The 14,884-nt window shown below is 52.6% G+C and overlaps 1 protein-coding gene across 3 annotated transcripts in view; it reads left to right on the top strand.

The window, feature by feature from the left end:
• Nucleotides 1–14,884, top strand: part of TLN1 (talin 1) — a 135,244-nt gene that overhangs the window by 38,000 nt on the left and 82,360 nt on the right. For 2 of the 3 annotated variants that reach the window (XM_073343249.2, XM_073343252.2), the window contains exon 2: nt 8,034–8,197. In XM_073343249.2, the coding sequence (XP_073199350.1) occupies nt 8,068–8,197 (130 nt within the window). In that variant the 5' untranslated portion in view covers nt 8,034–8,067. Of the gene's footprint in view, nt 1–7,279; nt 7,451–8,033; nt 8,198–14,884 lie in introns of those variants that run through there. The other variant, XM_073343251.2, reaches the window with a different exon arrangement.

Here is a 14,884-nt window from a genome sequence, read left to right as displayed (position 1 = left end):
GTGGGGCCTGGGGCAGAGACCAGCCCCTGGCCGTGCCACTGTTTCCTCTGTCTGGTCTCTTCAGTGGCTTGTGAGCTCTGTGGGGGCAGAGACAGTCTCTCACTGTGAGTCTGTGTAGCGCCCAGCACCATGGGCACGTCTGGATGCTTTCCTAGCATACAGAATACATAGTAAGGTGGTTAAACTGATGATTTTAATGGGGTGTTGGCTGGCTGGCTGGCTTCTTGTGGAGGTCACAGCAGGAGTGACTTGTGCAGGTGCCTCTGTGGAAGAAAGCAGGGCCAGGGCTTACACCTAGTAACTAACTGGGGAGGGAGGAAAGAGGGGCCCTGTGTTCCATCCGGTCCCAGCAGAGGTGCTGGGCGCTAGCTTTGTGCTGTTTTTGCAGGATTCAGGCTCACTGTAGCACGTTGGACATGGTATAAATTGGAAGTGACATTGCTCTTTTTTTTTCTCTTTCAAGCTCTGAAACTCCTGTTGCTCCAGACTGGGGCACGTTCTGCCTCTGGCTGCTCCTTGCCAGTCAGCAAGTGGTGCTCGGCAACTTGCTTTGTGCTTCTTTCTCAGAGGCAGCCTGTTAGAAGCACCAGTGCTCCTTGGACACTGTGGGGTCCCTTACAAGTCTGAGTCTGGGAGGAGACCTGGTTCTCCAGAGGGTGGGGCTCACTGACCAAATGTAGAGCATTCACCTCTGAGACTGATGGACTGGGCAGCATTACCAAAGCTTACCCATGGACCCTCGGGTATCTGTTAGGGCAGGTATGACCTGTGGAGATGGGGCTATACTGCGTTTGGGGTTTGATTCCCTGGCTCCTTTTGTCAGCAGTGCCCATCCCTGACCTGGTGGTAGGAAGCTCCATAGTGCAGGGCTGTCCTCCTTCCCCCAGGGTCAGGCATGACTTTTCCTCATCGCTCTTTGATGAGACATGGCTTACAATGGTTTGAGCTGATCTTTGACTATAAGTGTGAGCAGTAATGCGGAGCACGTTCCCCCTGTGCATCGTGGCCCAAAAGGCTCTGGCTGCTCTCCTGGGAACTGGGTTAGCTAGGGATACCTGTGTGAGGAGTGGGAGGAAGCCGCTGCTCTCTGCAGGGGTGTCGGAGTGTCACTAGGGTTAGTGCCCTGCCATTTAAGCTAAGCAGGTGAGCGCATGGCAGTATCTAGAAGGGAGACCAGCAGCTCAGATCAGGTGTCGCAAGGAGTGGTGTGGGTGTAGTTGGTACAGCACCAGATAGGCTTCTGCTGGAGGAGCTGGCTGAAGTCCCGGTCCAGATCTCGTGGTCTTGCCCTGGGAATAGGAATCACTACCCCGAACGTCCTGGTCTGATCCCAGCTGGTGTGATTCCATTTTGTCTCCCCAAATCCCATGGAAGTCTGATTTGGGTACAGGGTTCTCCTTTACTTCCTGTCCTGTGGCACTTGCTGTGTGGTTGGTCTGTGCTCCACCCAGTAGTACTCCAGCAGGTGGGATGAGAGGCAGCAGTATCCATTACTCCCATGTGTAGAGAGTCCCACTGTTCTCTGGGCTGTGCCCGCCTTGCTGTGGCAGCACGGGCTCAGGTGCAGGCTGTACAAGGCCACCCAGGGCCCTGGGTACGTACTTGGGCAGCTGGCCCACAGTGTACCTGGACTGCTGTGGCTTCACTGCTTTAGCTCAGGTCTGTCTACACGTGGTGCAGTCACATCTCCGATTGCAGCGTAGACCTGTCTGGAGTCTGCTCCGCTCAGCTTGCATGCACAACAGACCGCTCCCCCTGAGCAAGGTGCCGCTTGGGAAGGGGTTTGCGAATAAATAACCCAAACCTGCCTGAGACTGACAGCACTGCTGTCTGGGGGCCAGAGCAGTGTTTGCACCAAAGGGCCTGTAGTGCTCTTTGGAGTGTGGCTAGAAAGGCGCTCTCCTTCTGCTGAGGAATAGAGAGATTTGGTTACAGGGGGTTGTGCAGCTCAGGGCAGAGGGAGGGAAGGCTGGTGGTCGGGCTTACAGCAGGGCTGTGGGATTACAGGGGGGCTCTGCAGCTCGGGGCAGAGAGAGAGGGAAGGCTAGGCGTCGGGCGTACAGCAGGGCTGTGGGATTACAGGGGGGCTGTGTAGCTCAGGGCAGAGAGAGAGGGAAGGCTGGGGGTTAGGGGCTTACATCATGGCTGTGGGATTACAGGGGGGCTGTGCAGCTCGGGGCAGAGGGAGGGAAGGCTGGGGGTCAGGCTTACAGCAGGGCTGTGGGATTACAGGGGGGCTGTGCAGCTCAGGGAAGAGAGAGAGGGAAGGCTGGGGGTTAGGGGCTTACATCGTGGCTGTGGGATTACAGGGGGGCCATGCAGCTCGGGGCAGAGGGAGAGAAGGCTGGGGGTCGGGTTTACAGCAGGGCTATGGGATTACAGGAGGCTGTGCAGCTCAGTGGGCGGCAGGGCAGGCTGGCTGGGAATTGCAATAGGACTGTGGCTGGGTGGCTCTCAGAGGGAGCAGTGGATGATGTGGTAGGGACTGGAAGTTGTGTGCTGAAGTATGTGGGATGTAGAAATCTATTGTCAGGGAGTTTCTAGAGTTTTTCATGCTCCTGAGTTTCCTGGTTGTGGGCAGAGGGTGGGTGGGTGGGTATGTTATGGTCCCCATGTGCCCAGGACACCAGAAATGCAGCATTTCCCCCATGCAGCCCCTGGTTGACTCTGCCCAGTACGGCCAACTCTCCCGGAGCCCAGAACTACACGTAATTTGTGTGCAAGGGAGCTTCTGGCAGCTGCCCTTGACTGTAATAGCTGCACAACCATGGAGCAGAGGTCCCCAAACTGTGGGACGCACTCCTCTAGGGGTGTGTGGAGGAGTGTGTGGCGGGGCCCAGGTCAGCCCCCATGGGGGGGTAGAGAGGGAGTGCCACCCAGGCCCTCCCTTCCCCCAGCTGCATCTCCCTCTCCCAGCCTGGCCCCGTCCCCAGCCTCAGTGCAGCTCTGCTCACAGCCCCAGACTCCCTCCAGCTGCAGCCCCAGCTGTGGCCCCCTTACCTCTGTCTGTGTCCCTCTTCCCCCCACCCCCTGAGCCCGTAGCCCTGGCCCTGGCTCCCGGGGGTGGCCGACAGGGGTAAGGAGGGGTGTGATCCTCAAATGTTTGGGGACCACTTCCATGGAGACTACAAGTCCCAGTGTGCAACGTGTCCTGCATCTGGGACTCCAAGGAAGCGTTGCATGCTGGGGACTGTGTTCTCTTAGGCTGTTCCTGCAGACAAGGCATGAGGATCCTATCGAGCACCGCCTTGCCATTCCTCAGAGGGCTCCACTATCCAAGTCCGCCTCTGGCTAGCTGGGGCCTGGAGCATTTAAAGCTCCCTTGTCATACTCTTGCTGCAGGGAGAAGAAAGGTTCTGCCCCTCTGCCTCCTGATGGCAGCTCTGCTACTCAGCCCCGCCGCCTTTTGGCTGGTCCCCCACGAATGACTCCAGCACTGCTGAGAGCTCCCTGGTAGCCCTGGAACTCTGTGTGGCAGAAGCTGAGAAACCAAACCCTCTCAGCCGCTTAGGGAGCGCCGAGATGCAGGGCTACCCGCCTGTGGCCTCACAGCCCTAACCCCTGCAAAGTCGCGCTGGAAAGCTAGAAACAAACTTTCACAAAATCCCAAACTCTGCAGAACTGGTTTATCCATCCCCTCCCCAGGTGCCCCCATGAGAGAGGTTTTCTGGCTGCGTCTGTTGCGTCCCACACCAGAGGTGGGGAGAGTGAGCCCTGCATAGGGCAGAGTGCCCCTTGGGGCGAGAGGGGGTGCTGTCGAGCTGTTGTGAGTACAAGGAGCTGTCGGTGTGGCTCGGAGATCTGTTCTCAGTCCTGTTTACTACAGTTGCTGTCGTGCCCAGTGTCCCATTGTGCTAGATGCTGTACGTACACAGGGACACAGTCCCTGCCTGCAGACTTCTCCCGGATGCTGCCCTCGCTGCCTTGGGGACTGAGCGCCCCTTGCTGTGGAGATCAGCTCAGGCTGGATGGGTGCAGCACGCACAGTGATCATACCGGTGTGTCTGAGCATGGGCACTGAGTCCCCCCATCCCCCCACGCCTCCCATTTGGTGAAGGAAGCTGAGACCCGAGCTGCGCAGAAGTCAGGAAATGCCGCTGTTATGGTTCCCACGATGGCCCTGGCATGCTGCGCCTTTGACACCTGCACTGTAGCAGCAGAGTGACCACTTGGCTTTTGCCTCAGTATGTACTCGGCTGGGCAGAGTGGAGTTCCTGTGCAAAGCCTTTGCAGAGCCGTCGATCTGCCAGGCCCAGGCCGTCACTACGCTCTGCCCCATCCCCTCCTTTGTGCCGTGAGCTCTTTGGGGCAGGAATCCTGGCTGTGTCTGCAGAGGCCAGTGCTCAGGTACTATGATGGGCAGTCATTTAATACCCTAGAATACCTTTCACTGTTGCGTGTTAAACCATCAGCCGTCAGACGGAACCAGGTGTTCATGTCTGCAGGAGGGAGACCCACCTCCCTGTGAGCAAATGTGCCCTGGGTGGCTGCAGGGTGCTGTTTGTGGGCAGGGTACCATGTTTCACCTCATCCCCACTGTCTGGCCCTCAATAAACCCCCAGTGTGGGAGGTTTGAGCCGCAGCTCCTCTCACCTGCTAATGCAGACGGTTGCTTGCAGGGAGTATGTCGCGCTCAGAAGAGCTGGAACTTACCCAGAATTCAACATCTGCTTGTGGCAGGAAATCAGCAGCTTCATATCAGAGTGGAGGGGGGTAGGGTTTGTTTGCAGGCGGTTGACACTGCTCAGTGCCTGTGCAGGCTGCTCGCAAACCACGGGGGCCTGCAGCTTCCTCCACACTGATTCAGCGAGCTCCTTGCAGCTAGGGCTGGCGAGCCTGACTGCGGCTAAGGAGAGGTGAGCAGGGTGGGATGCGGACTCCTAGGTCTGCGGGTTACTGAGGGTGGCAGGTACACAGGTGTGTCGCGGGAGTGGTCTCGGCAAGTCTTACTGTCACCAGCTGCATGCCTTGAAAAACCTCCCTGACTCCTACTCTCCAGAGGTGAGGGGTGCTGCTGAGGCCTGGGGGCTCTGCCCTGCGGAGGAGCTTAGCTCCCCCAGCGGCTTGGGAGTAAGAGGGTGCTGTAGTCCTGCCAACTGCTGCCCTGGGTGGCAGCTCTGTCTTCCCTACTTCTTTCTGGCTGGTTTGGGCCTGGTGAACTTGACACCCTGTGTGGCGGCTGGGAGGGGTCTCTGGGGCTGAGCTCACAATTTGTGCTCAAGCTCCCCACTAAGGAAGTGGGGGTGAAGCAGCCCTGGCAGGGTCTAGAGGCCTCAAGTCTAGGACAGAGCCTGGCTCAGTGACACTGGTGGACACCCCTCTTCCCATGATGGGTAGAGGCTTGCACCCAGTGTTGCATCTCCCAGCAGCCTCTAATGATGGTCACCCTGGTGGGGTCTCTGGCAGGAGAGGACAGTTTAGCCACAGGGCTTTTTCACCACCAGTGGGGGAGGCTCTTGAGGGAGTTACCTTTCTGCCCTGATGGCTCCTGCAGGTTGAGTAGCCTCTGTATGGCCCCATAGCTTCTGGGACAGCCTATGGAATCCCCAGGGTGCTTCATTCCCGTCTTGTCTGCCCCTCATGAACGATATAGTCACTGGGTCTGCATCTACTGGAGATGGGGCCTGGCTGGGCTGCCCTTCCTGCCCCAAGCCAGGCCCAAATCGCCCTCCCTTCAGCCCCTCACACGCTCTCTGACCCGCCTGCTCCCTTGCTGCTCCCTCCTCGCTCTCACAGCCCCTGTGTGTCCTCCTGCCCTGCCCACAATACCGCTGCCCCTGGCTGCCTGCTCCCCCCTCCCCCCCGCCCCGCCCCGGATACAGCGCCTGGGTCTGATTCCCCACCCTAGCAGGGAGAAACACAGACCCTTCTAACGGAGCGGAGTTAGCTGGGTGAGCCCCATGGCCTGGGCTGAGCCCCAGGAGGGAGTCTGGCTCTGGGCAGCTGCTGCCTCTGGGGAAGTGCCTGGCCTGTGAGGAAGTTAACACGGTCACGATGGACAGGGCGGGGAGGAGGCAGCATCCATGTCAACACACACAATGACAGGTTTCAGAGTAACAGCTGTGTTAGTCTGTATTCGCAAAAAGAAAAGGAGTACTTGTGGCACCTTAGAGACTAACCAATTTATTAGAGCATAAGCTTTCGTGCTACACAATGAAGCTACACAATGTAGCTGAACCCTGTGCGATGTCCTGCGGCAGAGGCAGGAGCACTGGGCGTCTCCCCAGGATTTGGGGAGGGGGGGGGTTGAGGGTAGCTCCCAGGATCTGGATGTGTGTGTTAGGAGAATGGAGTGTGTGTGTGTGTGTGTGTGGGGGGGGGGGTTCTCTGGTGGAGGGGCCGTGAGGAGACCTGAGGTATCTGTGCTTCCTTTTCACACCCAAGATGTTCCCCCTTTTCTAACTCTCATGTTGCCATTAGTAGCTCTCCTCTGGCTCGGAGACTTGGAACCGTGAATTCCTCAACTCCTTGGCTTTCCCCACTGCTGGGTGCTGCCTCTAACTCTCATGCCAAGCTGCTGGCTGCTCTGAGAGGGGTCAGACCAGTGCCTTAGAGGGGAAGCTCCCTGTATCCCATCCCTTCCCCCCAGGGCTGAATTGGAACAACTGTGGAATAATACAGCATGTGAGGAAGTGTCCCTCTAACCCAGCCATTAGGGGTGCCTCATACCTTGAGTTAGGAGGAGTTGCAGCTCATTATTTTGATCCTACTGAATGTAACTGGCTGTTCTCGTTCTCTTGGCTCAATGAGCTCTTGTGGCAGAGAGTTCCACAGGTAAACTATGCACTGTATAAAAATAATTTTCCTTGCTCAGTTTTAAATTCACCTCTTTGTTTAGTTTTGGTGACTGACCCCTTGTTCCCATGTTAGCAGAGAGGGTAGGTAGGGCGCCCTGTTCACCAGCTCTCTTATCACTCCCTTCCCTCCCATCCCATCTCTGAGCAGACAGGGTTTTCCTCTCTCTCCGGGTCCCCCCTTTCTGGGAGATGTGGCTGCATGCTGCACGTGCTCCAGGGAATGGGTGAGGCCACAACACCTCTTGTTGGTGACTCCTTAGCACAGATGGGTGTCATGGGGAGACCTTTGAGAAACCCCTGAGAAGGAAGGCAGGGCCCTACTGGCTCATGGTTTGAGCTCGGTTTTCCTCTTGTGGTTTCTGTGTCATGGCAGCTTTTATTTATAATTCGTTCCCTCTCACCCTCCCCATCCTATCGGCCTGTACTCCCTGTGCAATCGCTTCCTTCAGGATGACAGTGTCACTACCAAGTAAACACTAGTGTCATTCTCCTTCCCCGCACAGAAGTAACAGTCATTGTCCATGGCTCACTTGGTGACCTTGCGGGCAAGTTCCTTCCCTTTCCTTGGACTCTGTGCTTCCATCTGTACAGTGGAGGTGATGATCCTGACCAGGATAGATGGCTCCCAATAGCTTTGGCAAAGCTGCCCCTTGGTACTGCTGCAGATTCGGGGCTTCTGCTAAAACCATTCAGTCCTTATGGTTGTGAAGGACCTTCTGAGCATGATGAGCTGCAGCCCTGCTGCCCCCACCCCACCAAGGTGTACAGGGGCAGGGCTATCTGTGCCCTGGCATGAATTGGAGAAGGGCTGGATCCCTTACCCAGGCTGCCAGCTGGGTCCGAGAGAGAATCTCTTTGGGTGTGAGCAGCTCACAGGACCCTCTGCCCCTGGAGGGAAAAAGCAACCCCTTTCCACGGGCTCTTAAATGAAGGGCACAACCATTGCCTGTAATTGGGGAGCCATTCCGCAGAGGACAGGAATCAAAGGGTCACCCCAGGAGGGGGAAGGGAAAAGTAGGTGATCCTTTGTTTACTGCACCCTGGCGCTGCAGGGGTCTGTGCACTGTGAAAGAGCTCTTCTCCATGAGCCTGTAGGATTATAACCACCTGTAGCTGGTTCCCGGGGGGAGGCAGTGCTGGGAAGCAGGGGGGCAGTCCCTAGAACCATTGTGAGGGCTGGCATTGGTCTGGGTAGCAGTAATGGGAACTGATTTGGCTGTGACTTTCTTTTGGCAGGTGAAACAGGAGCAGGGACCGTCCAGCCGCCACCATGGTTGCCCTATCGCTGAAGATCAGCATTGGCAATGTGGTGAAGACCATGCAGTTTGAGCCCTCCACCATGGTGTACGACGCCTGTCGGATCATCCGGGAGCGTGTGCCTGAGGCACAGATGGGGCAGCGTAAGTGACAGGACCCCCAGAGGCATAGTGGGTAGAGATGGAAAAGTCCCATCTGGTCTTTGTCCCCAGCCAGAGCCATCACTTTGCCAGGGGTACTTATCCCCAGCAGCAGGGCTCCCTTCCCGGCCGGAAGACCAATCCTCAGCCTGACACCTTGCTGCTGCTGCTCCAGCTGAATTTCCCCTTAACTCCACCTGTTCCTCGTTATGCTCCCAGATACCACCCCAAATAATCCAAAGTCTTTCTGGGGCGTGACGCCCCTCAGACTCCTGTCAGTGCTGTGACCTGTAGCCTGAGGTTTAGCGTTTGCAACCCCTGAGTTCTAGTCCTGGCTCCATGACTGGCTCTGCAACTTTGGGCAGGTTCAGTCCCCTATCTTCATGTATCCCATGTGGCATAAGTGACAACATTACTGGATTTTATGGCCAAAAACAATGGTGAAGCCAAGGGGCTTACCCCAGCAAGAGAGTGGGACTCTCAGGGGGTTCACATTCTAAAGGGGTCCTCTCTGGGACAATTACAGAACCTCAGAGAGCACCAGACCTGTGAATCATGGGTTCACACACATCCGTGACAGAGGGTATCCAAATAATTCCCATTGGCCACTGTCAGTTCGAAGTGGCACAGGAAGCCTTCCCCTGCCCCCACATTTCGTCCCTTAATAGTGTTCAAGGGAATTCTGTGGCTGAGAGTGAATGGGCTGTAAAAGGAGGCGAAGAGCTTGTACATTTCAGCAGCTGTGGGGTTATTTGTCAATGGGGTGCATTGTGGCACTGCTGCATGGGCAAACTCTGCATTTCCTGGTTTTCAGCGGGGTCTGAGGTAGCTCAGCTTAGTAGTCTGCAGGGACGACATGCCGCCAAGCAACCGTCCTTCTGTGTACAGAGTTTTTTGCCACTGAATTTTTAACAGGAAAAGATAGGTTGTTGTTAGCAGTTAATAGTCCTGTTTAGACAGTTGTACATATCATGTCCTGCAATTAGCATGCTGAGTCAGCTGCTGCTGCCCTCACAAATACATAATCAGCTGGGCCCCACCAGGCTTGTTTCAGCCCCCCTTCTCAGCCATTCCTCTGACCCATTCAAAGTGTTCCCGCCTCCCAGCTGAAAGCAGGGAATGCATCTCCCTGAGGTCTTCACTCCCTTGTGTACAAATGTTTCTGTTACCGTTACTTCCCCCCTCCCCAGTTCTATAACCCAACTCACATCAGTGCCTAGAGCAAATGGCAACTATGTAAAAGCAAAATTGTGTTGAAGAGCAGGAAGGCTGGGTATGGGAGGACTGGGATCCACTGGCAGAGCTGTTGAGGGCATGGGCATTGTGGTGCGCTGGCGGAGCCAGGGTCACGGGGGTTGGGGTGGGTCACAGATTGGTGCTAGAGCTTGTCAGTGGGCCAGACCTCCCGGGGGCCTCATTCTTTCTCCAGGGTAAGCCACGCAGCTTCACCGCCTTGTGCATTCTCTGAAGTGCTCCCAGTTCCATGCACAGGGCCAGTCAGACAACTGTAGGGTCTCAATGCATGGATGAGATGATGGTGTAGGGAGGAGGGGTTTAGGCTTATTAGGAACTGGTGAAACTTTTGGGAAAGGAGGAGCCTATACAGGAAGGATGGGCTCCCCCTAAACCAAAGTGGAACCAGATTGCTGCTGGCACTTCACATTAAAAAGGTCACAGAGCAGATTTTAAACTATGGGCTGGGGAAAGCCGACAGGTGGAGAGGAGCACGAGGTTTGGACAGAGACATCCCTTGGGGAGGAGCTCTTAATGGAGATTCTCTGTGTCTTAGTAAGAATGTGCGCTAAGCAGCTGCCTGCTGTAATGTCCTCTTTGGACATAAATGCTGTTCTGCTTCCCATAATTTACACTGGCATTATCAGCTGCAAGTGCTGATTGTTTCTTCAGACTGAGGTCAAAGGCCTAGAGTTTTTCAAATATTTCTGTGGCAATATCTTGTGCAGTGTCCTATCAGTGTAAAAATCCAAGAGAAAGTACTGACTCCCTTTTAAAAAAAAAACAAACAAAAAAAAAAAAAAACTTATAATACTTACGGAAAAAAAAATTCTCGCTCCCTTAGTTGAAGCATCAGTGGCCAAAGAGAGTTATAGATCATTAGCGTTAATATAGTCTAAATGCTTCTGAACTGGATCTGAGGTTAAAATGGTCTCACTCAGTACTCTTGCCTTGTTTTTTCTGCAAGTCATGTCTTCAGCCACAGACCAGTCCTAGTAAATAGTTGCATCAACTTTTATGCTTCAGTAAGAATGGTGTTGCATGACAGCATGGAACAGTTTGCAAAGTTCAGCAGCAGACCCTTTATTGTCATGAGGAGGTGACACACTAATTTTGAAGAGAACCTGTGTTACTTGAAGCTGCTGCACTACATGAGTTCTGTTTGTGATTTTCAGAAGAAATGTGCTGATTCAAATCTCCTTGTCCATGATTGCTGACATCTACGTCACGCCTACACAGGCTGCAGCATGCATGGTGCTCTCCTTTCCTACTTTGAGCAATGAGCTCATGTCTTTTTGGCCCATCAGGATTCAACGGTCTTGTGTTTCAGCTTAGTGACTATACATCAACTCCGAGACGATCTTGGCCTTATCCACCACAGCAGAGAACTGACCATGAATCGGTGTTTGAGGGAACAGTCTATCTGTAGAGCAGTGTAGTCACCCTGATTGTTAATTTTCCACCAAGTATCAGGATTTTATCAAGACTCCGATTTCCCATGGTTCAGCGAGACTGAAGTAGCCAATGTTAGCAAATCTAGAATTCCCCAGTCCTTTGGTTATGTTGCTACTCACTGCCTTTTCTGCAATGAGGAACCTTCATGTGGGGCTCATTGAGGTGATCATAACATGAGCCAGACAGTCCAGCTGCTCTTGAAAGGCCTCAGTAATATGCATTTAAGGTAAACGGGTTATTCTGGCACACCGCCATGTTCTGTAACGTGCAGCTTCCACCACTGCCCTGCCTAGCTACGGAGACAGTGTGCCACACAAGTTCTCCCTCCATTTTCAGACTAGCCCCAGGGCACTGCTGGAGAGGGACTTTGTTTCCTTGTTGGCTGCATATTGAGGCCACGAGTCAGCTGTAAACTGTGTACATTTCTCCTCGACACATTTGTACAGCATGAACATGGCTGGTGTTTTTGATAAACACAAGGCCGTGATACAATGATGATGGAGCCCCGTGTTCTGTCTGGGAGAGTCAGGTGTAGCAGGCTCTGGAGTGTGGGGTGAAGAGTCTTTAAGCACACTGTCACTATTTTCTTCACAGAGCTTTTTGGTGCACACCAGGGGACGGACAGATAGACATGGGTTCCTGCTGGAGTCTGAAATTGTTTTTAATAGCAGGCCCTCAGTTTAGGAGATCTTCAGTTCGAACAGCATGTCAGCCTCCCCCTCAGCCACCAAAACCCTTCCATTGGCTTTGATTCACAAAGTTACCTTTTTGATTCTGATTTCTCTCCATCCGTTCTGTTTTCATCCCCTGTGCTTCAGCCTCGCCCGCTCTGGTGCCCCTCCTAGGTGTCTTCCCTTGATCTGAAATGTAACATGATCCAAAATGGAACTCCTTTCCTCTCAAGCCCTTCCTGCATTTTCCTTCACTGTTGAAACATCTTACCTATAAGTCACTCAGACCATTAACTTGTGAGTCATAAGAACGGCTGCACTGGGTCAGACCAAAGGTCCATCTAGCCCATTATCCTGTCTTCTGACAGTGGCCAAAGCCAGGTGCCCCAGAGGGAATGAACAGAACAGGCAATCGTCAAGTGATCCATCCCCTGTCGCCCTTTCCGAGCTTCTGGCAAACAGAGGCTAGGGACACCATTGATGGACCTATCCTCCATGGACTTATCTAGGTCTTTTTTGAACCTGTTAGTGTCTTGGCCTTCACAACAACCTCTAGCAAGGAGTTCCACTGGTCTTTGAATCTTCCCTCTCCCATGTCCCCACATCAGGCTCTGTTTTCCTGTCTGTTTCTAAAATCTGATCTTTTTGATTCTGTACATCCGGCAAAAACTCTTGTCCCTCATCATCATCTCAGATTTTAATTACTGTAACCTCATTTTCATGGGCTTTCCAATCCCTGACAGGCTACTGCACAAGCCAGTGTAGCCCCTGCAGCAGAGTCTAACCTGCTGTTAGCCCTACCAAAGTAGTGGCTGGCTGCTTGGTTTGCAGCCTCCAGTAGCCAATGAGAGGGAAGGGCAGCTGCTTCAGCTGCATAGAGTGAATGGCAGAACAGCATTGGGCATGGGCCCATCCCTGCTGCGTCACTCTGTACGGAAGCACCGCCCCCGCGGCCATCAAACTTTTTCCACAGTCTCCTCCTCTCTACTCATTTTCACCAGACAAATCCGCGTCAGGTGCTAACTCCCTACCAGACAAGGACAATGCTCTACAAAACTAGAACTTTCAGTCTTTAAACTGGACAAATGGCCTCCCTACCTTTGAGTGAAATGACTCTAGATTTGGATCACTAACATTACCCCACACTCCCTGAGGTACACCACCTTTCAAAGCAATCAGAGGAACTGTTTGGATTTTAGAGCATGTGCAAGGCTTTAGCTTTTGAAGCATATAAAATGGCAGGAATAGAAACCCTGTAGTTTTTCTGAATTGGCACATACGTTGTATAAAAATTAGGGCTGTCAAGCAATTAAACAAATTAATCGTGTGATTAAACAACAATAGAATACCATTTAATTTAAATATTTTTGGATGTTTACTACATTTTCAAATGTATTAATTTCAATTGCAACACAGAATACAAAGTATACAGTGCTCACTTTTATATTTTTGTTTACAAATATTTGCACTGTGAAAACAAATTGCATTTTTCAATTCACCTCATACTAGTACTGTGGGGCAATCTCTTTATCATGAAAGTCGAACTTACAAATGTAGAATTATGTACAAAAAAAACTGTATTCAAAAATAAAACAATGTAAAACTTTAGAACCTGCAAGTCCACTTAGTCCTACTTTTTGGTCAGCCAATCGCTCAGACAAACAGCGTTGGTTACAATTTGCAGGAGATAAAGCTGACCGCTTCTTATTTACAATGTCACCTGAAAGTGAGAATAGGCGCTTGCATGGCACAGTTGTAGCTGGAGTTGCAAGATATTTACGTGCCTGATGTGCTAAAGATTCATATGTCCCTTCATGCTTCAGCCACTATTCCAGGGGACATGCGTCCATGCTCATGATGGATTCTGCTTGATAATGATGCAAAGCAGTGCGGATTGACACATGTTCATTTTCATCATCTGAGACAGATGCCTCCAGCAGAAGGTTGATTTTCTTTTTTGGTGGTTTGGATTCTGTAGTTTCTGCATCAGCATGTTGCTCTTTTAAGACTTCTGAAAGCATGCACCATGCCTCGTCCCTCTGAGTTTGGAAGGCACTTCAGATTCTTAAACCTTGGGTCAAGAGCTGTAGCTATCTTTAGAAATCTCACGTTGGTACCTTCTTTGCGTTTTCTCAAACCTGCTGTGAAAGTGTTCTTAAAATGAACATGTGCTGGGTCATCATCTGAGACTCCTATAGAATCCTAGAATATCAGGGTTGGAAGAGACCTCATAGAATATCAGGGTTGGAAGGGACCTCAGGAGGTCATCTAGTCCAACCCCCTGCTCAAAGCAGGACCAATCCCCAATTTTTGCCCCAGATCCCTAAATGGCCCCCTCAAAGATTGAACTCACAACCCTGGGTTTAGCAGGCCAGTGCTCAAAACCACTGAGCTATCCCTCCCCCCAGGAGGTCACCTAGTCCAACCCCCTGCTCAAAGCAGGACCAATCCCCAACTAAATCATCCCAGCCAGGGCTTTGTCAAGCTGGGCCTTAAAAACCTCCTAAAGCAGGAGCGTGTGAGAGGGGAGGGCTCCTGCCTTATACTGAGAAAGAGGGGCAATCAGCGGGTTATCTCAAGTGCCTATACACAAATGCACAAAGCTTGGGAAACAAGCAGGGAGAACTGGAAGTCCTGGCAAAGTCAAGGAATTATGATGTGATTGGAATAACAGAGACTTGGTGGGATAACTCCCATGACTGGAGTACTATCATGGACGGATATAAGCTGTTCAGGGAGGACAGGCAGGGCAGAAAAGGTGGGGGAGTTGCACTGTATGTAAGAGCAGTATGACTGCTCAGAGCGCCAGTATGAACTGCAGAAAAACCTGAGAGTCTCTGGATTAAGTTTAGAAGTGTGAGCAATACGGGTGATGTCGTGGTGGGAGTCTGCTAGAGACCACCGGACCAGGGGGATGAGGTGGACAAGGCTTTCTTCCGGCAACTCGCAGAAGCTACTAGATCGCCCGCCCTGGTTCTCATGGGCAACTTCAATCACCCTGATATCTGCTGGGAGAGCAATACAGCGGTGCACAGACAATCCAGGAAGTTTTTGGAAAGTGTAGGGGACAATTTCTGGTGCAAGTGCTGGAGGAACTAACTAGGGGCAGAGCTCTTCTTGACCTGCTGCTCGCAAACCGGGAAGAATTAGTTGGGGAAGCAAAAGTGGATGGGAACCTGGGAGGCAGTGACCATGAAATGGTTGAGTTCAGGATCCTGACACAAGGAAGAAAGGAAAGCAGCAGAATACGGACCCTGGACTTCAGAAAAGCAGACTTTGACTCCCTCCAGGAACTGATGGGCAGGATCCCCTGGGAGAATAACATGAGGGG

This window comes from Lepidochelys kempii, chromosome 5 (genome assembly GCF_965140285.1).
Source record: "Lepidochelys kempii isolate rLepKem1 chromosome 5, rLepKem1.hap1, whole genome shotgun sequence".
Lineage (NCBI taxonomy): Eukaryota > Metazoa > Chordata > Testudines > Cheloniidae > Lepidochelys > Lepidochelys kempii.
The sequence above is the reverse complement of the archived record's forward strand: the minus strand, read 5'-3'. Positions and strand labels throughout refer to the sequence as shown.